This window comes from Triticum aestivum, chromosome 5A (assembly GCF_018294505.1).
Source record: "Triticum aestivum cultivar Chinese Spring chromosome 5A, IWGSC CS RefSeq v2.1, whole genome shotgun sequence".
Lineage (NCBI taxonomy): Eukaryota > Viridiplantae > Streptophyta > Magnoliopsida > Poales > Poaceae > Triticum > Triticum aestivum.
In genome coordinates this window covers 612,768,141-612,794,942 of record NC_057806.1, presented here as the reverse complement: position 1 = coordinate 612,794,942, position 26,802 = coordinate 612,768,141, and the positions used below count along the sequence as shown (strand labels likewise).

At 42.6% G+C, this 26,802-nt stretch overlaps 1 protein-coding gene and 1 long non-coding RNA gene across 3 annotated transcripts; one reads left to right on the top strand and one right to left on the bottom strand.

Moving 5' to 3' along the window:
* Nucleotides 1–864: 864 nt before the first annotated feature.
* On the bottom strand, nucleotides 865–15,165 carry LOC123105327 (trafficking protein particle complex subunit 8). The gene is made up of 28 exons (XM_044527373.1): nucleotides 14,802–15,165; nucleotides 14,597–14,691; nucleotides 14,415–14,514; nucleotides 13,859–13,963; nucleotides 13,617–13,779; nucleotides 12,219–12,339; nucleotides 12,063–12,125; nucleotides 11,623–11,703; nucleotides 11,466–11,557; nucleotides 11,231–11,381; nucleotides 10,787–10,873; nucleotides 9,200–9,319; nucleotides 8,969–9,100; nucleotides 8,784–8,881; nucleotides 8,593–8,716; nucleotides 8,405–8,512; nucleotides 8,043–8,184; nucleotides 6,034–6,138; nucleotides 5,867–5,930; nucleotides 5,670–5,742; nucleotides 4,470–4,646; nucleotides 4,281–4,391; nucleotides 3,955–4,122; nucleotides 3,712–3,867; nucleotides 2,740–2,973; nucleotides 2,444–2,602; nucleotides 2,120–2,220; nucleotides 865–2,046 (listed from the first exon to the last, which is right to left on the bottom strand). Exons 1-28 carry the CDS (start codon nucleotides 14,959–14,961, stop codon nucleotides 1,518–1,520), a joined length of 3,819 nt encoding a protein of 1,272 aa, XP_044383308.1. The 5' UTR covers nucleotides 14,962–15,165; the 3' UTR covers nucleotides 865–1,517.
* Nucleotides 15,166–22,407: 7,242 nt separating this feature from the next.
* Nucleotides 22,408–26,462, top strand: LOC123105326 (uncharacterized). Of its 2 annotated transcripts, none has more exons than XR_006450800.1 (6): nucleotides 22,408–22,598; nucleotides 22,676–22,900; nucleotides 23,402–23,936; nucleotides 24,499–24,873; nucleotides 25,073–25,517; nucleotides 25,605–26,462. It is a non-coding gene; the product is annotated as an uncharacterized lncRNA (long non-coding RNA). The 2 variants fall into 2 exon arrangements; XR_006450801.1 differs by having other exon boundaries at nucleotides 23,072–23,936.
* Nucleotides 26,463–26,802: the final 340 nt, after the last annotated feature.

Sequence of the window (26,802 nt, the reverse complement as noted above, 5' to 3'; positions counted from 1 at the left end):
CAAAAGGGATGGATCGGTTCAATACTAACATGATTGATAGAGTAGTGCATGGAATGATGGAAATCAGGCAAACAATTTTTAAACCAAAGGGAGCTACGATAAAGGTGAAAGGTCCATATTGTCTTTCCAATAGTGCTACACCTACGTACATCTACGGACAGTTTTACTAAACTACCCAACTAATCCTCTCTTTGCGTAGATGTAGCATTACTCTTGTCTTCCAGTTTCGGTCAGTGGCAGGCCGTGTTTGAAGGAGGCGGGCGGAGAAAAGTACTGCTCCTGGACGGATCTGGAGAAACTGTCTGGTTGGAGTAATCCACGGCGTGAAGGTCACCGTAGGGTCGTCAAATCTCGAGCTACCAGCGAGCTGGACTTATGGAAGATTGCGATGCAGTAAACGGATCGTACTAGATGAAGTAAGACTACCCATAATGAGAGTAACATAAGTGGTAACATCACATTTATTTAAGTAAAATAGATGATATAGCATGTAATTAATGAAGAAAAAGAGACATAATGATAACATAGCTAGTTACTGTAATATTACACATATCAAGAAAAGACGAGTCTACAATGTAATAAATGAAGTGATGCATGACACAACACATATATTACTATCCACTGTGAAGATAGTAGCATAGACTAGTAACATATGCATGTTACTACTCTAAGTTACTCTCCTGTGTGACTAGTCTAACATTAGCTGAACCACTACTGCTGGAATCGCACCAAATATATGTGTCTGTCCTATCCGGGAACACACTAGTCAAGCGTGTAGTTTCCACTCCCTCAGAACAGACCGTCTTGCTACTTGCACAACATTTAAGAAAGGCCATGATAAAAATAATTTACATACTGGAATCATCTCGTAAATGTGCATAGCAAAACTGTGATTATGATTTACACCAAGTCAAAACGTTACTACCCAAGTATCACGACTGCCAAAAATAATCCTATACATACATGAATACTCAGGCAGACATGAGCTCAACCTATTCATACAAAAGAACAGAAAAAATCACGCTGGCATCAACAATTCAACATTTAGCCGAGGTACAATTGTCACCCATAGAACAACAGTTTCAGGAAGATTACCTAACCTCCTCGCGAAAAATGGTACAGAGAAGGATGTACAAGAATAACATAGCTATAGGATACACAAACAACTCGATAAATGTCTGTCAGCGTTCATCGCACCCCAGTTTCATCGACAACAATGGTATACATCGTCTAATCACCTGAACTATCCTCATGATTCATCCTCAAAAAGGGCTCGTATAAATGCATCAGTATTGAAGCTGACAACAAAAGAATCCATGTATATGGGTGTCCTATATCCAATTTGGGAACTTACAGGGTACATCTGCACTTTGCCTGTCCGCTAGCTTGGGTTGGTGATATTGGTGATATCATACATCTTCAGTCCACCGCCACAGGACAGGCTTCTGCACTAAACTACATGCAAGTTTTTCTGTGCTGAGCTTCATGAGAAGTATCTTTATCATCATTGTAATTCATCAGGCGCCTTGAAGAACATTGACATAGAAAGGATACCCTTGGCCACCACCTGATGTCACATTTTCATCCACCTGTCCACTCTCAGATGAATGCACTTTCCAGTGCAGCTCATACGTTGAAAAATCATACGTTCCGGGTGCAAATATGCACACTTTTAGGGGAATTTTAGCAGAACTGTCAGGTTTCAGATCAACTTGAGCGGAACTCAATGAGCACCAAACAAACGGTGAAATGCTTTCTGATGATTGTTTCTGAGAATGTGCCCCCTTGGTACTTGAGATGGCCTTTACGTCATTTTCCAGAGATACGTCATACCATCCACCCTGACCACTGGCAGATTCATGTGAAGGGGCAGTTTGGCTTTTCTCAGGCATACAGTCAGATGTAACCACTCTCACGCTAGTGTTATGGTCTGAAGAATTGTGAATCACCAGTTGGATGTTAGCCTCACAGCATGACTTCGAGAAATCATGAGTAATTGTTCGAGGTCCTTCCATAAGCCACCACACAGGATTCTGGTTGAGAGCACTGCAAAAGCAGATCATATCAGCATATATGTTCAGGGCCATCAAAAGCAACAATCAAAGGTTCTAGCACTTACCTGCAGTGGCAGGTATGATGAGAGAGCAGTTGTTCTGTCTTGGAAGAGTTAACAGCTACTGCCTTTGAGATCAGAATAAAATCAAGTAGACTACGTGGCACCTGAAATGAAGTCAATACATAGGTAAGCATTTGATTAACTATGCTAAAATTCAAATATGCATACGCGAAACCAGCCAGTGGCCACATTTCGATCCAAGTGTTGTTGTGTTGAGGTTAAGGCTAAGGGCAAAAACACTACCCAGCTGGATAACATTGGGAAACAGCAAGAAAACAGTACCACCAAGTGGTCTAGAATGGTATTACAACCTCAGGCAGCACTCACCTTAGCAAACTTCCCTTGTTGGTGTCTTTCTTGATAGTGGAAATCAGTGATAGGAGTCCGAGAAACATCAAATACATCAGTACTACCCCCAGGAGATAAAACTATATCACTTCCACAGGAACCGTCTGCCGCCTCAATACATGAACTTGTACTTAAATCCTGGAAATAATTAATGCAAGGAAAACCATATCACCTCGCCAGATACAACAGGCATGAAAAAAAATAAAGAAATGGAATACATAGGGCCCAAGAAGTGTCTTGTATTTGATAGCTCATTCAAACAATGCGTCTCCAACCTTTATCTTGAAGAAGCATGACACAGCCTGGTTTGCTGGTACTGTTTCCACAAAGCTGATGGAATCACGCGAGGGTAATGTTGAAACTGCCCATTTAGTGCGGACACATGACAATTGATGAAGTGCGAATGAGTCTGATGGAGTCTTGTTGATTACGTCCATTCGCACAATATACTCTTGGAATCTTGATGAGCACATACTTATAGCAAAGGACACATCAAGTGACGGCAAGACCTGTAAATAAGAATTGTTGACAGACAATTAATAGATTCCAATTCCATATTTACTTGATGTTTCCACATCTATCAAGAATTGTGTGCAAACATACAGCTGCTGGCTAAGCAAATTTGAGATTAAATAATGCAACAGCAGCATCCAAAACCACGGTGCCATTTATATGGGTAGTAGTTCTACACACCTTAATCATGGGAGTACAGAGTGCTATAATGTGAGATTTGAAAAATAAAGAAGAGTGCATTTTAAATAAAATATAATTAATCACACATCATACTAGCTTCCAGTATTTTGGTCCAAAACATGACAAAGAGATCAAAATCGGAAATCCAAATCTTCAAAAATCTTGCAGAAGTGATTTCTATCCTCTTGGGACCACCGCACTTTTATAGAGCTATTACCACTTCAGAACAAAATTAAAATAACAAGTGGCATCTAGCAATGAACTCAGACTTTCAGAGCACATCTGATTTCTGGCGGGCAGCCATAACCAGTTTCGCCAGCCACAACCTATATTTGGTAAACCAGCTGGCACAATGAGGTTTTAGGGATTTCCGTATGTCATAAATCTCGCCAACATATTTAATTAGATCAACTAATTATTGTAGGAAGCTGGTGCCCCAAGAAGCAACTGGTGCAATACTAGTTCTGAAAACACTGATTCCAAATAGAATATACTGTGCATGTGCAATAAGGTAAAAAATAAACATAAAACTTAATATAATATTGCCAATTTACCTCCACATTGTAATGCATGCGCAATGTGCGATACGGAATGTCAGTGGTACTCTCCATTTCATAATAGAGAGACAAATAAAGAGAGAAGTTTCCAGGAGTTGCGGCATGAAACCAAATAGGCCAAGAGAATGTGGCATCACCTTGAATTTTAATATCCTGGAAAGAAATGAATGTAAATATTGTAAATAAATCGGTAACACAAATCAGATTAGTAAAACAAGACAGGGCCTTGAACCACCTCACCTGAGGAAATGCAAATAGTGAACCCTTGACGTTTTCCTTAGTACCTTCGGGTACAGTGTTGCTGTCTGATTGAACATGCTTTCTTAAGCACTGTGGGAATTCAAGGTCAAGGTCTGATGAATCACCGGGAATTACAAACCTTGGATGGCTAATTTTCATTTTTATATTCTGCATGGCAGGCTTGGAAATGGTTAACATACAAAATGATGCTACAGACACACATATATTTAAAACCTATGCTCATTTCTGAAGAACTGAGAAATCCTTTGATGATTATGAATTATTGAACAGGGCAAAGAAATGAATATATGGATAAAAATCCGGACCTTCACAGCATGTTCTGATTGGTTTCTCAGATTCAGCGTGAGGAGTTGTAAATCACCAGTAAATGCTTTTGCTGGCAAGCACTCAATATATCCTGTAAGTTTAGGTAAACCCTGGAGGCAAAGAACTTACAGTTACTCACACGTCACACGAAACAAGTATTTGAAAGAAAAACCCAGACAAACAAGAACCTTGATAACGATCAGGTTGTTGTTCAAAGAACGCCGGGCCCCTCTTTTCCCTTTCTTGTTTTTCTTTTGTGTAGCCACTTCGAAGTACTGATAGCCTACTACCGAATCTGACAGGGTCCACCTTATCCCAACTAACTTCAGAATACCTATAACTTTTGGAGTCACTTCAAGTTGTATCTGGTAGAATTAAAAAGGGTAATAAGCCATTTGGAAATCTATGCACATAAAGTTATGCAACACCAATATGAAGCAGCACAATCAAATATATATGAATAAAAATAAACCAATTCCACATGTCACAAAGGCACTGTTTTTGAGTCGAACAAGTCGACTCAACAACGTGTCGACTAGTCGATGAGTCGCGACTAGTCACAACTGCAGGGTCGACTATTCAAGAGTCACTACCCAAGAACGACTCATCAACTCGAAAACCGACAAAGGGCAACAAATTCATCGCCCAAAACTTAATAACATATACTACCAAAATGTTTAAACCACGAATAACTGAGGCAATTATCAGTTTAAGTATTACTCTCTTGTTATGGCTTCCATTGTGGTTTTGTTGTAATGTCAGGGTTCACAGTCAAACTCAAAAATGATATTAAATCCTAGGAAAGGCTTACATCTGGCTCAAAGGAATATCAAGCAAAAGCAAATAATATAGATGACTGTACATCAGGCTTGCTCTGCACTAGCTATTACAACTCCTTCATCAAACTACCATTTGGGCATAAGAACCATCCTTGGTTGGAACCACAACAGCACACCACGCCGATAGCAAATTAACCATTATAGCTATTCTGTTTTCTATTTGACCTTCTAAGAAATATACTCCCTCAAAATGTAAGTTATGTCTGACTTCTCAGTCTCCAATGCACAACTTTGACCATGATTTGCACTATGGTATTATTCTTACATGCCAAATCAATATACTCTTGCCTATATTAGCAGTCAAAGTTTTAAAACGTTAAATGCACACATGCTAATGCGACTTATATTTTAGGAATGGGGGAGTATCATGGATTAGGGAGAATTATCTAATGGAAAGTTCAAAATAGTATTTGTTGTTCACATGGTAACTTGGATATGCTATATACAGGTCTCACTGTGAAGGCCTTTTTAAAATGTTTTTTACGTGACAACAAATACATTTTAGCAAGATTCTTTAAGGAACCCAGATTAATGACTAGAGATGCTTACTTTTTTGGTTTCACCTCCTCCTAATACAATGTCAAGCTTCGATACTGTGAAATTGTTTCCATCACTTTCAAATCTGCAGTAATCAACAAAAAACAACAATAATGGTATTCAGAATCTTCGGAAGAACCGAAGATATGTACATAAATGAACCTCAATAGTTGCGGGGGGGGGGGGGGGGGGGGGGGGGGGGTAATTACGTCGAAATAGAGGGCTTTGTGTTAGCTATATCTTCCTCGGCAGCTGTTGTTAATGCACCAGTCTCTGCATGGTGAACACAATCCATCGGTGAACGAAACAATCTCTCCATTATAGAGTCCTTAAGAAAGATCTTCTAATCTCAGAAAGAAAAAACAAATACCCGCACCTGAAGAGTTCAAATTGGTGGAAAGCTGGCATATAAGGGAGATGCCAGACACATTGACGGAAATTTGTAAAGGATTCTTCAGCTCAACGTTCAGTTTTACTGCCTCTGCAACCAATGAAATCAAGGATTCAGAACTAGAATATTATGAGATGCTCCAAGTGTCTTTACAGCGATGACATCAGATTGCTACATCCTAATTCCTATCTCCCTCCCCCCCTCCCTCCCTCCCTCCCTCCCTCCCTATGAGATGCTCCAAGTGTCTTTACAGCGATGACATCAGATTGCTACATCCTAATTCCTCTCTCCCTCCCTCCCTCCCTCCCTCCCTCCCTCTCCCTCTCCCTCTCCCTCTCCCTCTCCCTCTCCCTCTCCCTCTCTCTCTGCTAGAGAAATAAATTACTGGTAACGTATTTTAACTTCTAAGCTCCCTAGAAATAGGGAGCTCTCAGTATTCCGGGCTGCAGGTTCGATGTGGGCATCGAGCGTCATCGACCGAACAACATTCCTTTACCGCCTTAGCCTACACCTCGTTACTCCTGCCGTTCTTCCAGTGTGTTTTGGGTCGTGTGTCGTTGTGTCGCTGCGTCACAGATAGGGGGAGGGACGAACGATCGTGCTGTGGACTGCACGTGTGGGGTGATGTCTACGGCTCTACGCCTCCTCGCGATGTTGTGCTTGATTTTGCGGGTACCTCCGGGCTCCGGAGGACGCCATTGCTGCTGGTCACCAAGAACTAGGGGCAACTGGATATTTCTGGAAGAGGACACAAAATACAAAATGAAACAGGCAATGTGGAGCAGCGTCATTTGTGTATAGAATTTGTTGGGCTAAGCCAGTCGCGTTTACTGGGTGTGAAGCTGGTGGCAGCTGCCTGTCCATCAAAATGTGGGCTCTTCAAGCATGACTTCCAATGGACTTCACACCACGACCACCCCCACCAAAACCATAAAAACAACGACACAAAAAACCCACAAGCGAATAAACAACCAAACAGATAAACCCTAATAAGGAAGCAGCATGGGAAAGCACGCGTCTGCTTCTAGTATACTTTCCCGAGTGGGCAGTTAGAAGTATCAAATGGTTACTGAGCACAAATCAAGTGAGCAGAAGATGAACAAAACATATCATTTTAGTTATGTGATTCCTATGTGTAGGTTTTTCGTTCAAGTGATGACCTGTCAGTCGAAATAGTCGGCATTAGGAGGGTAGTGGCCAGTTCTGCCCAGACAAGTATAATTTTTTCGATAACAGGTCAGAGTAAAAACTATGGTTCATTTCCAAGCAATTTCACAGGTTATACATATTTATATAATTGAAATGAACAGATGGGATATGTCTAGTTCAAACTAATATTGAGTGTAACAGCACAAACTACCTGTTGAAGTGTATATGTGGATAGCTTAACATGATAACGGAGCCTAAGGTCTTGAGTTCAAGTCCTGGTTTTCACAATTTATCCAAAAATTGCCGCTGCCCCCTCTGTGTCCACGTATAGGCCTCCTGAGCCATACCTCTGAGTCTGTTCACACGTTGACTTCTCGCGTCACACACGAGAGAGGGTATTGAAGTGTATATGTGGATTGCCTAGCCCTTTCCATTAGTTCGGACTTTTGGTTGCGTTGGCAAGTGCATGCAGCTTAACACTACCCACATGGAGTCGCGTACTACTGGATGAGAGTATGCAATTGGTAACTAAATGTCATAAGTGGCTGTGGCACTGGACCTTGTTGGGCTGGTAACGTGCTAGCTAACCTGAAGCGTGAAGGTGGGAGCCCTTATAATTTCCCAATGTACGAGGGATTTACTCGGAAAAGTTGCACATCAGGCTACCCTCATGTTCCTCAAATGATTGGTCCGTGTGTTTGCATAATTATACTCAAATAGTAGATATACCACATTTTCATGTTCCAGATGCAGTTCAGTTGTTGAGGCAACTATCAATGAACTCATAATCAGTCGATTTTCTTACGGACAGTTGTAACATATTAAAACAATGAAACAAGATTTACCTCCAGCAACACAAATACATGCCTTGTTATTTCTAAAAGGAGAAGATTTTGGCTGAGTGTCAAGCCAGTTAGTTCTAACAACAGATGATGATGGGATCAATTCTTCTTCCAGCTCCTGCCAAATGCTTTCATTAACATCAACCTGTTATACAAGGTAGCTGATACAAGTTAGGAGTGCCTTCATTTTCAATCACAAGCGCAGAATGATCAAAGACCTGGTTAAAGTTAAGAAAAATGATAAATGCATGAGAGTGTTTGATCACAAATTGCTCCGGAAACACCACAGGTTCAATCTTTGATTACTCCGAAAATGAAATGGCGGACAATTAGAAATATGAATGCTATAGTTGTTATGACATTACATCTGCATTTGATGCGTAAGTGCGATGATCTTCATTTACAACTCTGAGTGATGACATGTTGAAAACAGGAAGTTGAAGCTTGTATACATCAAACTTTTCCCCTGTACTCTGTTTACGAAAAAAAGAAAAAAATTAGAAACAAAAGTTTGGTACAGCTGATGCAAACCATAACCAAGCTGGTCAATAACCTGAACAAAATGGAAGAAATCATTGAGGAACATGCTTTGCGTTGTCAGCGACTGATGGCTACAAGCAATAACCTCCAGCAAGTGCTTGATAGCTACATCGAATATCCCAAGGACTCCATACCACCTAATTCGTACAAGTGTCAGAGATAGTTTACAAGCAAGGGCAAATGAGCAGAAAATTACGCAAGTACCTCCCAACATTAAAATGTACATGATTGTTGATGTAACTCCAAGGATTTTGTTTGTAGACAAACAGAGCGTTTCTGTATGCCCGAACAGCATGTTGTTTCTGCACCATTAAGGACGAATGCTCATTGTTAAGTCAACTACTGTATTGTTGCTAAAATGTCACTGCAGTGGAGGAATTAATATACACCTGATCAGACAAGTAGTAACTATTGCCAGCTAAGATGAGGTGAAATCCATACTTCCGAAGCATATGTGGACTTGACAGCAAATAGCAACAAGCAGCTTGCTCAAGCAGCACAGCAGAATGCAAGGAAGGTTCCTGAATAGCAGCAGGTTTCATCATTCATAAATCTAACGAACTAAAAGAGAACTTAAAAAAAATATTAGAATAGACCATTCCTCATGCTTCTAGGTATACCTCATTTGATATGCGGAAATAAACAGTTGATGCTTCCCTATGTTGTCCTCGTGTTTTAAGCATTTCTGCCCACCAAAGGCCACATCTAGTAGCATTTCTCTGACCAGAAGATCCAATTCTCTGAAAATATGAATATTTATTGATACTTTCTATGAAGAAGAGCAAGACCAAACAAGTGAAGAAAAACGAACAATGATAAATTCAAAACCAATCAAGTGAAAGAATCGAAGTAACACATAAGGATAGCAATCTCTACTTAAACAACCCCACTACTTTAAATTCCTTTCTACTCCCTCCGTCCCATAATGTAAGACGTTTTTTGACATTACACTAGTGTCAGAAAAAACGTCTTACATTATGGGACAGAGGGAGTATCATGCAAAATGCAAAAAATATGCATCTGGCTAAATTAAGGCCTCCTTTGGTTCATAGGGAAAGAATATCATAGGAATAGGAAAATCATAGGAAGTGAGGTGGCATGCATCTCACTTCCTATAGGGAAAGAGATGTCACTTGATTCATAGGATAGGATTTTTTCCATTGAGGCCTCCTTTGGTTTGGAGGAATTTCATAGGAATTCTAGAGGATAGGATTCTTATAGGATTTTTTCCTTTAGAGCCCTTTGGTTCATAGGAATGGATTCCTATTCCTACATAGGATTGGTTCCTATCCTCCACATTTCATAGGAAAATAAAAATGAGCCTAGACTCAATGGAAAAATTCCTTTGGTGTCAACCAAATGACATCTTGTTTCCTATTCCTACTCATAGGATTTGAGATACATGTCATCTCATTTCCTACAAGATTCCTATTCCTACGATAATCCTATCCTATGAACCAAAAGAGGCCTGAGTCTAGGCTAATGTTTTTTTCCCTTTGAAATGTGAAAGATTGATTCCTATCCTATATAGGAATAGGAATCCATTCCTACAAACCAAAGGGCTCCATAGGAATTTTTCCTACAAAAATCCTATCCTTTAGAAATCCTACAAGATTCCTCCAAACCAAAGGAGGCCTAAGAGTTCAAACTTCCCCTTCATTATGCACATGGCCCTACCACCTATGGACACGCTCTCCCAAAAATAACAAAGGGAAAAGCACGGGCCTTCTGTATATCTCACGATTTCACAAAGAAAAAGGAGGTTCTGGCGTATTTATGGCTGGTTTGGCATGTCTGATTTGGGCTCTTACTTATCTGCTTTGAAGAAATTTTAGTGCATTTATAGTTGTTATTATTGACTGCTTTATCTTGCAGAGTTACTAGAAGACGCATATTTCCAGATTATTTCAATGAGAACTCCCAAAAGGTCACTAATACTAGCATTGCTATAAGAGGTTCATATTGATTATTCATCAGACTTCAGATGCATCTGAAATAGAGTAAAGTGTTTCATGCAAAATGGAATTAGAAATCATTTCCCCCATGTCTTCCCACTTTATCAGATTCTCTTTTTCTCTGGAGAACACCGAGAACTAGGGCCATTAGCACAGAATAGCGAAGATGTATCAATCGATCAACAATGTTAAGCAATAATTATTTGTTCATGTGTGTAAACCTAAAAGTGGATTTCTAAACTAAATAAATACCAAATATGTAGTGAAGGCATTTTCCATGCAATATTCAGCATCCTTCCTTGACTGATCTAACATGAAATAGCAAAGTCCACTCATCTCCTGCAAAAGACGCAAGCATACATCATAGGAGTGAATATCTATTACAGATAAACAATGGACCATCACAACAAAGTCAGTACCAATTTCATTATTCACCGGAAAACAGTTCAGCAACTCTACTGCTGTGGAAGGAATTTGAAAGCATATCATCTGGTCTATCGTATGAGTAAGGCATAGCCTCTTGTCAATTATTCTTATGGTAAAGAACATATCTTGATTTACTGAAACTGCTAAGCCAGACATATCCTTTAGAATTGCCACTAGCTGTGCCTTTAGTTCAAACCCAAAATCATTATACATGATGATCATGTACCCATGCATAAAGTACTTAAAAATAAGTTAAGGAAATTCAAGCACCTGAACACCAGCAAAACGCTTCCAAGCTTTATCAAGCTTATAATCTGTCGAAAGTAATCTGTAATTGGACAAAGCAAGCTCGTAGTCTCTTAACATGAAAGCATAGTCACTGAGAACTCTGATCTGCGACTCTATGGAGGTGAATGTATACCTGTTGAGAAAAATAGTGTTACTGCAAAAGGGCAGGTTTGAAAAGAATAAAATACAGTAAAAAGTGTCAAGCATAAATACTTACATTGGGCCATTTGCAGCTTCTGGGACATCATCTCTCTTTCTCCACCACAAGTTCTTTATCTGATTTCTGAAGCCCTTTCTTGTTGTGGCTACCTAGAACGATACCGAATTTTACTAAACCATACATCTGAAAATGGTAAAAAAAACTATCAACATACCTGCTGATTGAGCACACGGATCTTTTGCTCCATGTAGGGAATGATATGATTAGAAGCAAAATCTTGCATAAAATCCTTTATCTGATAAAGAAACAGCAATTAGTATCTTAGCTTGACTGCCAGCTCCAAATCTTTGCATGCAAAACTAAACCCCAGAGGATGACCTGGCCTAGTACCAGAAACTAAAAGAAAAATCGATATGTCCTCCTTGACATTAGTTCCTACAAAAACCTCGAATCAATCGACTAACAGGTCAGTTGCTCACACTACTGTCAAAAGCACAATAGGTCTTCAATCCAACTAACAACATTCCTAATTGAACTGGTCAGTTAGATACTGTGAAAAGTTGAACAAAGTTTTATGAAACTTTTATGTGCCAAGACAAGCTTAACAGAGATTGGAGAAGCAGTAACTTGCTATTACTCCAGATGCTGCAATACCTCGTTCAAATCATCCATGTTAAGGAAACAAGTTCCTTCATTATTGTGCAGGCCATGAGCTTTCTGCAGTCAGTCAAGACAAGACTATAAGTAGATTGCATACTTGCTCAACTACGTAGACATTAACATAAATATTAAGTAACACGGCGCACTTACATAGGTTGACCACGAATTATCAGCATCACTGCCATCCGCTTGTGTAGAAGAGTTAATACTCAGCAATTTACAATCATTCACGCCCAGGGTGGTCCTCATTTCCGCTAAGATGTTCACAGCTCTTGACAAAGGAAGTAACACGGGTCAACCAAAGAATGTACAGAATCAGAACTTAATAAGAGGAGACGGCAAAATCAGCAAATGACACCAGTCAAGCAAAAATATACTAAAAAAGAGCAATGCACGGAATCCATTTAATATCCCACTAGTCAAGTGTGATGCACTTCCTTTTACCAATGCGAGCAGTTAAAACATCAGCTATTACCTTAATTGCATGTTCCAACTTAGATAAGCATAACCCTGGGGATGAAATAAGTTATTCTAAATGGGGTAGGCCCTATTTGGCAAAGCTTAGCTTCTTCAACAAGCTGGCCTAATTGAGAGGCTTCAGGTTCCCCATACGAAGGGGGCTTAAAAGTTTCCCGAGAAGGCACACTCACCACTCAGTTATGGGGACTTAAGCTTCTTGTGACATTTAAGATTATCAAACTGAAGAGCCCTTCAACTGGGCCCTTAGCTGCAAGATGAAGATACAGCTCACTATTCCAAAGAAAGGTAAACAAGCTGACACCTACTGCACCCCTAAGTGCTCATGTGGTATATACTAGCTTTGAGTGAAGCCTTATATGCCATTTAAATATTATATAATGGTTTAGGGTTTGTTCAAGTTATAAGAACAAATGCATTAAACAACAAAACAGGACTTTAATCATTATAATTCACATAAATATGTGCTTCATGTTGTTAATATAGGTGGACATAAGAGGGCTTGGTCGACTCAACAGTTGAGATCTTAGGCAAAGAGTCACACAAACTAATTAATTGAAGAAGCCTCAATTCCTTGACTACCTTAAAATACATTGAACTAGGGATGCCAGACTTTCTAATATCAGTGTGAAGAGAGAGCAGTCTGAAAGAACATAATATATTAGAAAGCTCACATCACCGACGCAAGTTCACAAGATGTTTTTTCACTTCTGAAAAATGTTGGTGACCATTTAAGAAGAAACAATACTCACTTCATTTCAAATGTAAGGTGTATTTTTCCTTCCCAAATTTATGCTTCAGCCGCCAATTAATCTAATCATATTTGGCTTATAATATACAAAATTGACACCATTGGATTCATACCTTTGAAAGGAGATTCTTATGATTGTGATTTTGCAACTATTAAAAACGTATTGTATGAGATTTATGGTCAAAGCTAAAATTTGGACAGTTAAAATGTGCCTATATTTTGGAATATGCATGTATTACTTGTTAGCATTTCTCAATAGTTCATTTCACCAATGCAAGGAGGAGAGTGTGTTCCCTATTATGAGGAGAAAGGAATAGTACATCTCTTGTGGTCCATCTTGTTGTTCATGAAGTACAAGATAGTGCTTCAGAATCTGGGGATCCATTATGCCTTCATTTAAAAGAGGAGGCAACTGATTTGTGTTGAACAGATCAGCGAATTTGCTGATTGGCTCTTTGTCCTTTGACGATACAACTAAAAGACCTGTTAACAATAATAAGAGTATGAGGAAGAATAGATTCTGCAAATAAAAGAAAGCAAAGAGTAAAGAGCCGAGACTCACATGCCACGGGGTGATCAAATGTTTCATGGTCTGAAAAGGACAGTGTCCGCACTAGCTCTCTGTTGAACCTCTTAATCCACAATGGGCACAACTCAGCTTCAGGCTCTGAAATTGTAGCAAACATGGAATTCTATGTAAAAAATATGGAACCAATAGACAGCAAACACCAACCCTATGACTGAACCACATGGATATAATGATCGGCTTGAGTAAGACATCAATACAACCAAAGCATTCATCAGCCAATTAGATACATCAGATCACCAACCAAGTGGAGGTTGACAGCATATTGACACAACAAAACAGGCAATTTGAGCAATACATATTGTGGCATGAATGCTCTCCAGTCTCCATGTGTGCTCACTGTAACATTTGGGGGAAAAGGTTGTGGCTGCTCATCAAACGTTTCTAACATTGAGACTATATTGGAAATATTTGAAGAAATTAGCGGTCCGGCTACTCTGGTTATAGTCCCTCATTTTGCTCAACATAAAAATGTTTCTTCGGAAGGATCTCACAATATGATTGCATACAGAGGCAGTGCAAGGGTTCTCACTTTTGAGTACATCTTCCAACTGTGGCGGGTCTGAAAGCAAATCCGGAAGAGCGTTCTCGTTGGCCTCGGAAACGACCAGCTTAATTCTTGCATCTGCAACCTGTTCCAACACAAGCATGTTCATCATCAACAGCAGAAGGCATCTACAACTACAAGTATACAGCACATTCCACAAGGTTCACCTCGCAGTCCTGCTTCCGGACATCCGACGCATACACCATCCGAATCTTGAACTGTTGGAGCCTGTAAGGCTGGTCACTCGCTGTGCGAACGGGCACTGCTCAAACCGACACACAAACACCGCGTGAGGTCACAAAACCGAATCGAACAAAATGTGAAAAGCATTGCAGGGAATCAGCTGAAGCTGGCGTCGTGGAGGCGCATTACCGTCGATTTTTTTGAAGAGGGAGAACGGGGAGAGCATGTCGACGAAGCTGAGGCCGCTCTTGCGGCACGCGGCCTCGGCGAGCGGGGTGGTCAGCACCATCACCACCGGGGTGACGTCCTCGAGGAGGACCCGCCCCAGGTAGCTCCGGAGCGGATCCATCCCGCCAAAACCCTAGCGGATCGAGCGGGGGCGGTCCGAGCGGCCGGCGATGCGAATTGCGTGATGCGGGAGCGGGGACGGGGGCGCGAGCTGGCGCTTCGTGGTGGGCGGCACGGATTGTACGGGGTCTCCGACGGAGGGGAGGGGGGAGGGGGTCGCCGGAGAGGTCTGCGGCGACGGCGAGGCGGTGACGGTGGTGGTGTGATCTGGAAGGGCGCGAGGTAGGGGAGAAGACGACCAGTGGGCGTATCGTATTGGGTTGGGTAGTTGGATGGACGGGCTGGATACTTGGGCTTCAGAGGCCGGGTATGATGATGGTGGTCCGGTCTCTCCGGTGGTATACAAGGCCAACGGCCCACTAGATTGGACTCCACCCTGATCTCAAAAAAAAAAACTGTCCCAGATTATTTTATTTTTCTCAGAGAAGATCGGAGGAAAGATGATTAATTAAGAAAACATGATCTTAGGGAATTCTCACCGCCGCATCCTCAGCGTCGGAGCCCGTGGCCGGCGTCCGCACACAGCCGCCTCACGTTCAGACTACTTGCTCCGCCACAACACCAAACCTGCTGCCGTTTGTCGATCGCCCGCGCTTCGTCGACACTACTGCACCTCCCAGCCCGTCGGCCCCCGGCCCCGATGGTACAACAATCCGCTCAAGATCGCCGCCGCGGCAGTTCTCGTCTCCGGCATCACGGGCCTCACGGCGTTAGCCTACTACCGCCCGTACCTCGACCTCGAGGTCGTGCCGTACACTAACAGGATTCATGTGGTCGTCCTCACCCCCCAGTCGGAGCGCGATCTTTGTGTTCGCCGCTTCGACGAGGACATGAGCAAGTACGCCGCCGAGTCCCGGATCGTTGACCCGCTCCACCCCGACAGTGTCCGCGTCCGCCGCATCCTCGAGAAACTCATCTGTGCGGCTCACAAGGATGCGCAGGATTTGGATGACGGGACCCGAAGAAAGCAGCAGGGTAAGAAACCGAGCCGTCTGCAACCGCACGCGGGACACCTCCATGGGGTGAAGTGGGAGCTCATCCTTGTCAAAGATGATCGGGTCGATGCAGGGTGCCTGCCCCGCAAGATAATGGTCACCACCGGATTGCTCGAAGTTCTTAAAACTGACGCTGAGATTGCCGTTGTTCTTGGCCACGAGGTGAGGTAGCTAGGTTTAATACAGGATTAATGAGTTCACGTCACGCAATTCAAACTCTCATCCATCGTGCCATTATTATTTTTCTAGGTTGGACACATCATTGCAAGGCACAAGGCGGACATCGCCAGGCAGGATTGGTTTCCCACTCTCTTATGGCGGCCTTTCTTTTCAATGTATGTCCACCTTTTGCATTTTCACATGTTCTTGTTCAAGTTAGCTACTACTCCCTCCGTCCGAAAATACTTGTCCTAGAAATGGTTGTATCTAGACTTATTTTAGTTATAGATACATCTATTTTATCCATTTTTAATACAAGTATTTCCGGACGGAGGGAGTACTACAATTAGTTAGTAGTACTACATTGTAGCCGAAGGTAGACATACAATTAGTTCAGTACTACATTTTCATATGTCCTTGTTTAAGTTGATTACTTCTAAAATTTTCACAATGTAGCACTCTCTAGAGAAACTAGAGATGATACCGGCGCGTTGTAGCGGGAGTTAGCTGTAGTAACTTCTATGAGATTTTGCGGTATGAAACTTTAGTATTCTGATTAGCAATGTAAGAATTTAAAATCAAGCACATGTAATTTATTATATTTGATTATTATATAGTTATAGAAAATTTATTTAATATAAGTATCATGCATGATGCATGTTAAGGTGGGTCTTTCCCCATGTATGGAGCATGTTGAGTTGGCATAGTTGCAATGTGTTTAGAATTATTATTTTTGAGGCATACATGATGACATGATGAGTTGTCATAGTTGCACGTCAAGATAATTAAGTTAGTACGGATCAACTATTTAGGTATAAAAGATGTAGGATTTCCATATGCACTTGTAAGGAGGCCTACTATCCATGTTACTCCCCAGTTCCTAAATATAAGACGTTTTGGTAGTTCAATTAAACTGCCAAAACGTCATATATTTAGAAATAGAGGTAGTATATAAGTACAACTTTAGTTGTTTCTAAGCCGGCCTTTTAATTAGTCATTTGTCAGTCCCCGAAGTTGCACATCATGAAATCTCAATTAGCAAGGAGAAAAAAAAATTGCATACATTTTTTATAGCGTGCAGCTACCTAGTTTATGTTAAATGTTAAATGTAGAAGATGAAAAGGCAGATTTTCAAGGTTAAGTATGAGCGCCTTCCGGATTGGTGTGTCGTTTGTGGGATGATTGGTCACTTATATACTGAGCATGGGGATGGTGTTCATGACCAAAAAGCTTTGGTTTTCAAAGAGCTGAGAGCAGGCTGGAGTATGAGGGGAGGAGGTAGAGGAGGGGGCCGAACCCAGGAATCTACTGAACACCCAGAAAAATCAACAGCTCCAAATGCTGCTATGGACCTAGATAAAGGGGCTGTGATTGAGACGCAGGAGGGGGAACAGAACAGAAAAAGGGGTGTTGCAAATCCCTCGGAACAAGCTCCTCTGAAAAATGATCTGTTGTTACCAGGGCCGGGGGCTGTTCCTGCAAGTCCGCCGCCCAAGCAAGACTTGAAGAGATCCAAGTCTGATAATGCATATAAGATCGTGGCCGGTTCTAATGTTCAGAAGAATGCTTCATCTTTGGCGGGCTCCATCGAGGAGCGCCGCCGGAATTAATGGATCTCATGAGCTGGAACTGCCGGGGAGGGGGGAATTCCCGGACAGTTCGTGAGCTAGCGACGCTAGTGCAGTCGCATTCCCCCAGGATGGTGTTTCTGTGCGAGACAAGACAAAAAGAAGATAAAATGAGAAGATTGAGAGGCCGGCTAGTCCTCAAAGGATTTACTAGTGTGGATAGCAACGGCCTGAGCGGGGGCCTTGCCCTTTTTTGGCACAAAAGTCTGATAATAGATATTCTGGACAAGGATGATCGCTATATTGATGTGGCAGTTCGGTTACATGCTGACGCCGAACAGTGGAGAGTAACGTTTGTGGACGGGGAGCCGCGTGTTGAGAATCGTCTCCTAATGTGGCAGAAACTTCAATCTCTGTTCAACACCTCGGACCTTCCTTGGTTGGTTATTGGAGATTTCAATGAGTGTCTTTGGGAATTTGAACACCTCTCAGCAACACCAAGAGCTGAATCACAAATGTTGGCCTTTCGTGATGTGCTTGAGGTATGTCAACTAGTGGATATTGGTTTCTCAGGTGTACCGTTTACTTATGATAATAGGAGAAGCGGGACTGCAAACGTGCGTGTACGTTTGGATCGTGCTGTCGCCTCTAGTGCTTGGCGCAATATGTTCGCTTTCTCCTCAGTGGCCCATGTGGTGTCTCCTTGTTCGGATCATGTGGTTCTTATTCTTAAGGGGACCCCAGACCCTGGGCCGAGCGCAGGAAGACGACGCCAGTATAAAATCTTTTGGGAGCGAAGTGGTGAGCTTCCCGAGTTGGTACAGCAAGCATGGGAGTCGGTGGGAGCAATTGGGAACCTTGAACAGTTGCAGTCAGCCCTGAAGAAGACCATGTATACTTTGGGCATATGGAGTAGGAAAAAGTTTGGAAACATAACCCGCGAGCTAGCCAAGTCCAGGTCACAACTTGAGGAATTGATGAATATGAATGCCGATCGTCAGGATATACGGCGAGTAACCGACAGAATGAACGAGTTATTATATCAGGAAGAGATGCTATGGCTCCAGAGGTCGAGAATAAATTGGCTGAAAGAGGGAGACAGAAACACGAAATACTTTCAGAGCAAGGCGGTTTGGAGAGCTAGAAAAAATAAAGTTCGTGAACTCGTGGACGATAATGGTGTTGCACATTCTGATGAGGCGACAATGAGACAAATGGCTAATGAGTACTTCCAAGGAATGTACACGGCTGATCCGAACCTCATCCACACTCCGGTTCTAAGTCTGTTTGATGCATTGATAACTGATGATGATAATGCTAAGCTATGTGCTCCTTTCAGTGATGACGAAATTTCGGATGCCCTGTTTCATATCGGTCCGTTGAAGGCCCCGGGCCCGGATGGTTTTCCAGCACGCTTTTTTCAGCGTAACTGGAGTACGCTACGGGACAGCGTAATCACGTCAGTTAAGGAGTTTTTCAACTCAGGTGTGATGCCGGAAGGGGTTAACTCAACCTCAATCGTGCTTATCCCAAAAGTCCCTAATCCTTCGAAGTTGACTGATTTCAGGCCTATTAGTTTATGTAATGTAACCTATAAGGTCATATCAAAGTGTTTGGTGAATCGGCTGAGGCCAATTTTGGATGATATTATCTTGCCGGAGCAGAGTGCTTTTATACCCGGAAGAATGATCACGGATAATGCACTCATTGCTTTCGAGTGCATCCACCATATAAAGCAAGAAAAAGACCCTACCAGAAGTTTTTGTGCATATAAGCTCGACTTATCAAAGGCATATGATAGAGTTGATTGGGTTTTCTTGAAGCAAATGATGCAGAAATTGGGTTTCTCTCACCAGTGGGTGGACTGGATTATGACATGTGTCACTTCGGTGAGGTATTCGGTAAAACTTAATGGAACCCATCTAGATTCGTTTGCACCGTCGCGTGGGCTACGGCAAGGTGACCCTCTATCACCCTTCTTATTCCTTTTCGTTGCTGACGGATTATCAGCCATTCTGAAGCAGGAAGTTAATATTGGAAGTATTAATCCTATAAGAGTCTGTAGAAGGGCGCCGGGGATATCACATCTTTTATTCGCAGATGACTCTTTGCTGTTTTTTGAGGCAACACAGGATCAAGCTCTGAAAGTCAAGGAGATTTTGGACCTCTATGCTAGTGCTACTGGCCAGAGTATTAATCTGAACAAGTGCTCCATACTATTCGGTCCAGCATGTTCAGAAGTTGCCCAGAATGCTATCCGTACTATTCTGGAAGTTACTAAGGCAGAATTTGAAGAAAAATACTTGGGTCTCCCTACACCTGAAGGTCGCATGTCTAAGGGACGGTTTCAAAACTTGCAAGCTTGTCTCATTAAGAGGCTTATACAGTGGGGAGATGGGTGGCTGGCGCAGCCGGGCCGCGAAGTTCTCATCAAATCAGTTGCACAATCTCTCCCGACATACATTATGGGTGTTTTTAAGCTCCCGTTCTCAGTTTGTGATGACCTAACAAGGATGGTAAGAAACTTTTATTGGGGCTCTAAAGAAGGTCGCAGAAAAGTACATTGGAAGTCTTGGGATTCTTTGTTGCAGCCAAAGTGTAAAGGAGGGCTTGGATTTCGCGATTACAGAATGTTCAACCAAGCTCTCCTCGCACGCCAAGCTTGGAGACTGATTGATAGGCCGGAAAGCCTTTGTGCTCGACTGTTAAAATCCCGGTATTACTCGGATGGCCAGCTTGAGGATACGGTCTTTTCTGGTAATGCCTCCCCATCTTGGCAAGCTATAAGCTATGGACTTGAGCTCCTGAAAAAAGGCATAGTCTGGAGAGTGGGCAATGGATCAAGCATTCGTGTTTGGAGAGACAATTGGATACCGAGACCCCATTCCTTCAAACCGGTCACCCCTAGAGGTAACTGCCGCATCCGTTATGTGTCCGAGCTGCTTACTAACAATGGGTCGTGGAATATGAACTTGCTGCAGAATTATTTTTGGCCTTGTGATGTGAATGAAATCATTAAAATCAGAGCGTCTCCAAGGCTTGAAGAGGATACAATTGCATGGGGACCAGGGAGATTTGGACAATTCTCGGTGAAGTCGGCGTACGAGCTTGCTTTTGAGGAAGCCAACAGAGAATCTCAACCTGCGTCTAGCACTAATCCAGAGGGTTGCCGGGCCATCTGGAACCTGATATGGAAAACGGATGTTCCTCCAACAGTTAAAAACTTTGCTTGGAGAGTGGTCTCAGATTCCCTTCCCACTTGGGTTAACAAGCATAAGAGGACCTTAGAAATCACCAGCATATGTCCGGTGTGTGGCGTGGAACCGGAAGACAACTTCCATCCTCTATGTCGCTGCCCTAGAGCAAGAGAATTATGGTGCTATATGTCAGAGGTTTGGAACCTCCCACCGGTGGACACCATTCAGAATGTTGGGAAGGAATGGCTGTTCCAAGTGCTACGGCCACTTCATGAATTAGAGAGGTCCATGCTTCTTATGACTCTCTGGAGGTGTTGGTTCATTCGTAATGAGATAGTGCACAATAAGATTCCGCCCCCCCTTGAGGTATCGAGGAGGTTCCTTGTCAGCTATCTGGAGTCACTAATTGCTATCAAAATGAACATGCATATGGATCCAGCCAAGGGGAAGTCAATTATCTCCTTTGATCGCACGTTAACCCATGCTGATGCGCCCGTACCGGCCGCCCTGAAGTGGGCTGCACCACCGGAAGGGTGGGTAAAGCTAAACACGGACGGCTCTTTTCATGATGGTAGGGCAGGTGCAGGTATGGTATTACGGGATCCTTCGGGGGATGTAATCTTTTCAGCTTGCAGAACACTTTACTCGTGTCGTGAAGCTTTGGAGGCAGAGCTGGGTGCTTGCATGGAAGGTCTTTCTCTAGCGATCCAGAGAAGTGATCGTCCAGTGACCATTGAGTTGGATTCACTTGTTGCTATAAAGCTGATTCAAGGACAGGAGACAGATAGGTCTATTTATGCTTCTTTAGTAAAAGAGATTAGATATCTTTTATCCCTTCGTGAATGTTGTATTACTCATGTAAACCGGTCTCAAAATCAGGTTAGCGATAGTCTAGCAAATTTTGCTCGTACCGAGGGAAGAACCATGACTTGGATTGGCTCTGGTCCCCCGATAGTGCTTGAGCTAGTCGCCGCTGATTGTAACTCTTTGTTGGCTTGAGTAATACAATATTTCTACCCGCAAAAAAAAAACGATCATATTCCTATCGACAAATGTAATTTTGGGAAGACTTCGAATTTCTTGGTCGACTAGGTCCTCAACTGACAAAAGTTTAGAAAAATGGCACAAAAATATCAAACGAAAATAAAATATCCGAGATAACAGACATTAGACTAATTTTATAGCAGTACAATGAAAATATGCATCTTTAGCACAGTGTGCCATGTCGGAGGAGCTTGCTTCTTGTGACATCAATAATAAAGGGCTTTTCTACATGAGAGTGGGCGAGTAGCGATGGCGCGGACGAGCTCGCGCGCTCCTGGCAGCTGGACCAACGAGAGAGTGACGTGTTTCGTACTGCATTAACTGCTAGCGTACGCGTACATCACCGGTAGATACGGCCGCTAAGGGCGCGACGAGACGGAGACGTCCAGCTTGACGGGAACAAATCGGTCCATGGTAGTGATGTTCCATTGGTACGGGTTCGTGCCTACTGCATATAACGACGTCCGTGTGGTGCTTCCGTTACCGAAACGGCGCGTGCGGAATGGATAAGTGATTATTATGAGGTGGGCCCGTTTTCAACCGACCGCCGCTGAAAAGTAAAAACAGATCTCTCTTCTCCCCTTCGACCACCTCCTGATACGAGAAGGCCATGGATATGGAGATCGCGACTACCGGCGACGAAGAAGTAGACTTCTTGTCGGATCCAATGGACAGGTACAGATTGCCCCCCCCCCCCCCCCCCGCCCCCCTCCCGGAATGTACTTAAGTGTGCTGCTTGTTTTTTTTAACAGATTTCCCCTGCCGGATCTGGCCGACGAAGATCTGGTGCTCGCCCATGGCAGAAGCCAAGCTGTAGTATGCGAACCTGCTGAATCCATCATTGGCGAAGCGGGGGACGCCGTACTAGCAGTGGAAAATGACTTGAACAACACATGTCAGGGGATTGCCCTCTCTGCGCCAGCCTCCGAGCAATCTACGGGGAAAGACGACCCTCAAGCCCCTGCCTGGGTGAGAAGGTATAGATCTACTGCATTGTTTTCTCAGGCAAAAAATCATTGTATCTTCTTACACAACGCGAACCCTGTTTACCGTATCGCTTGTTAGCCTGCTGCAGCAGCCGTCCCATGATATGTAGTTGATAAGGAATTAAAACATGAAGCTGAAACACATGAATGTCCATAATGCAGAATCCGTGTTGAGAGGAGTGCGCTGGAACTAACAATACGAAGCTATGCAGAAAAGAAAACTGAAACGGTCATAGTTCCTGCTATGGGAGGCAGTTTTGATACGCTTGGGGAAGCTTATGATTACTACAATCTATATTCATGGGAGGTTGGGTTTGGTATAAGATATGGGAAGAAACCTCTAAATGTCGAAAGAACAAAATGCATGCAGGAGATAGTTTGTGGCTGCTCCGAAAGCACTCGTTTCATTTTCACTTGCACATATCTCTGCCTAGGTGGCAATGCATAATTGCGAAATTCATAAACGTGAGACTCTTGTTCTGATGATTTCAGGGAATTCCAAAGAAGGGTAACAAACGAACATGCCGATGCAGATGCCCCGCAATGATACGATTGCTCCGGTCATCTGACAATGGCTGGTACATAACCTACTACAGATCAGATCACAACCATGCTCTAACTGAAAGATGTGGGGAGAAACCGAGAAAGTGTACTGGCCTTCCCACAAACATACCGATATATACACACGGGATGTCATTAAGCAACTCCGTGAAAATAACATCAGTGTCATGAAAGTTTACAATATAATTGGTAGCTTCTTCGGGTCAATGACCAATATACCATTCACCAAAAGAGCTCTCCGAGGTTTGTGTGGCAAGATGAGTCGAGAACAAGCCGATAATGATGTGAAAAAGACAATGGATGTTTTTGCAGAGTTGGGAGCAAAAGATTCAGGCTTGTACTACAGGGTGCAACCTGATGTTTTTGCAGAGTTGGGAGCAAAAGTTTCAGAGTTGAGCTTGTCGGCGGCCGATTCGCAGCTATCAACAGGAAAAGATGACCCGCAAGCCCCCGGGTGGACAAAAAGGTAACCTCTTTTTGTCTTGTGCATGCTCAGCTCTGAAACTAGTGGGCTACTACATATCTGAAAATTTTAGAACTCTGAAAGTAAAGATGTACTTCCATGGTGCTCGCTTGTGAAAACTGGATTCATCAGACAAAAGTTGTATTTGGTCATGCTCGAGTATAAAAGTAGAAATCTAAGATATGTATGAACGTTTTAGATCTCTTAATGTAAAACTGTACTTCCATGTTCCTCCCTTTTCAACATTGCATGCCCCCATAAAAAAGAATGCACCACTTTACGGTCAATTGTATTTCATTCTTAATGATTTAGAAACTCTTGAAGTAATGCTGTACTTCCATGTTACTCGCTTATCAACATTTACGTCCTGCTGAAAAGAAGACAAACCTCCGTTTGTCTTTGAACATGCACAACTCTGAAACTAGTATGGTAAGACATATCTGAATAATGTAAATGTCTGACACTAAAACTGCACTCCCATGTTGCTCACTTATGAACATTGCATTTTTCTGAAAACATAGTGGGACCATTTACAATCAGAATTAATTCGTTCTTAATAATGCAGGGTTCGTATTGGACGAGCCCCTATCGAGCGTGCACCTTGTGCTGGAAGAGTGTGTGCCCTTGAAAAAACATTAAGTGGATATGCAGAGAACAAAACTGATACCATTGTGGTATCAGTTGTTGGATACAACTTCGATTCATTGGGAGAAGCATACGACTTCTACAATCTATATCCGTGGGAAATTGGTTTCGGAATAAGATACGGAAAAAGCAGACTCAATGTCGAGAGAACCAAATATATGCAGGAGATAGTGCGTGGATTCTCGGTGAGTGGAAATTAAATTCATTATCTCATTCGTTGGAATTGCCCTGCCGCGCCAACCTCGAAGCAATCTACAGGCAAAGACGACCCTCAAGCCTTTGGCTGGACAAAAAGGTATACCACTCTGCGATTGTGCTTGTAGATCGAACATAGCTTAAATTTGAGGGATATGTGCAAATTTGCTCTTCTGAAGATAGTTGAACAATGTTGGTCATCTAGGTAGATAATGCAGAGCGTGTGCAAGTGTTCATAGCATGTACTTTCTGAACGCATTAAACCATGTTTCTGAATTACATAGTTCTGAATAATGCAGTGTCTGAGTCGGGCATGCACCCGATGACAGCCCCCCATGTGCTGCCAGGATGAGTGCCCTGGAACATTAAGAAGATATGCAGAAAAGAAAACTGAGACAGTCTGGTTTATCAGCAGTACCTTCTTCAGAAAAAATAACCATCCCTGTGCAGTCTGATTTAATCCACTCTGAATGCCGCACTGTTCGTATCGGCCAGGCACCTATCGAGCGTGCATCCTGCCCTGGTAGAGTATGTGCACTTGAAAAAACATTGAGAGGATACGCACAGAAGAAAATTGATACCGTTGTAGTATCTACTATCGGAAGCAGCTTTGATTCGTTGGGAGAGGCATACGGCTACTACAATCTATATTCATGGGAGGTTGGATTCGGAATAAGATATGGAAAGAGTAGGCTCAACGTCGAGAGAACCAAATGTATGCAGGAGATAGTATGTGGATACTCGGTTAGTGCTAATTAAATTTGTTGTCTCGTTCAGATTATTTTTTGATGAAAATGCACTGAAAATTTGGTGATGAACTTGTAATTTCAGGGCTAACCAAAAAGAGGTAATACACGGACATGCCGCTGTGAGTGCCCTGCGATGATACATTTGCTGCGATCAAATGACAATGCTTGGTACATAAGTGAGCACAGGCTATCTCACAACCATTCTTTGACAGGTAAGTGCGGTGAGAAGGTATACTGGCCTTCCCATAAACATATAGATATATACACAAGACCTTGTGAGACAGCTTAGAGAGAACAATATCAGCATCGGAAAAGGGTACAACATAATTGGTAGTTTCTTTGGGTCAATGAGCAATGTGCCTTTCAGCGGGCTTTGAGGGGTCGGTGTGGTAAGGACAGCCGGGATCCGGCGGATAATGATGTCCGAAAAACGATGGAGATTTATATTGTGGTCAACTGGAGCAAGCAGGATGCAGTACCATTACTTCGGAGAAACAAAAGCACGACATGTCCACGGAGGGTTGACCTCCCTCGAAGAAAAGGAAAGAAGCCAAATGCTCAATCTGTGGAGTGGGAAAGCATTGGAAGAACACCTGCAACAATCCTAAGATTGTGTTACATCTTGCCGAGAAAGCTGCCCATGAACGAGCTGTAGAAATGTGATTAATCTGTATAAGCAGCGAGTATCGCGTTTATCACTGAATTTGCACTGTTTCCCCTTGTATGATGAGTGATCAGTAGCCAACGGTGTGAAATAAATTATGTATTGTCAGCTTAGTAATTGTGACAATGTTTCCTCTTGTATTTGTCTGAACCTCTGAATTATGTGGCTATGTGTTGTTTAAAACTAACTCTCATGTTACCTATGTGTGCTGCTGATGACATGTTCCACTATTGGCCATGAGAGAGATTTTGTTTTCTATTCATCTTTTCCCGATGATTTGCCAAATGTCACATGTATGATAATAGTTATATTTTTTATGATATGCTCGGCAGGCAAGTCGACATAGTTAGCACCGACAACACAAAGTGTGCATACGATCTTTGTTTAGGCCATGCGCGGGGATGCAAACAGCAAACTGTACCCATGTAGCTTGATTTTTGAATCATTTTGGAGCGCCCGCCCAGCAAAGCCTGTACTTAATAGCAAGGTAACTGACTAATTGTGTTCTTCTTCTTCTTTTTCTCTACCCAAACAAAAAATTGTATATACTTATCTTAACAAAAAATCTAACTAAAACTGGTTTTCCTAAAAATCCTCCTAAAACTCGTTTTGCTAA

Bases quoted from the DNA above. Each gene is read 5' to 3' on its own strand.
- LOC123105327 (XM_044527373.1), bottom strand. From the start codon at position 14,961: ATGGATCCGCTCCGGAGCTACCTGGGGCGGGTCCTCCTCGAGGACGTC. The intron at 13,964-14,414 runs GTGAGAACCCTT...CTACAATTTCAG, and splicing joins GTTGGAAGATGTACTCAAAA to AGCCTGAAGCTGAGTTGTGC. The intron at 8,717-8,783 runs GTACTTGCGTAA...TGTACGAATTAG, and splicing joins GTACATTTTAATGTTGGGAG to GTGGTATGGAGTCCTTGGGA.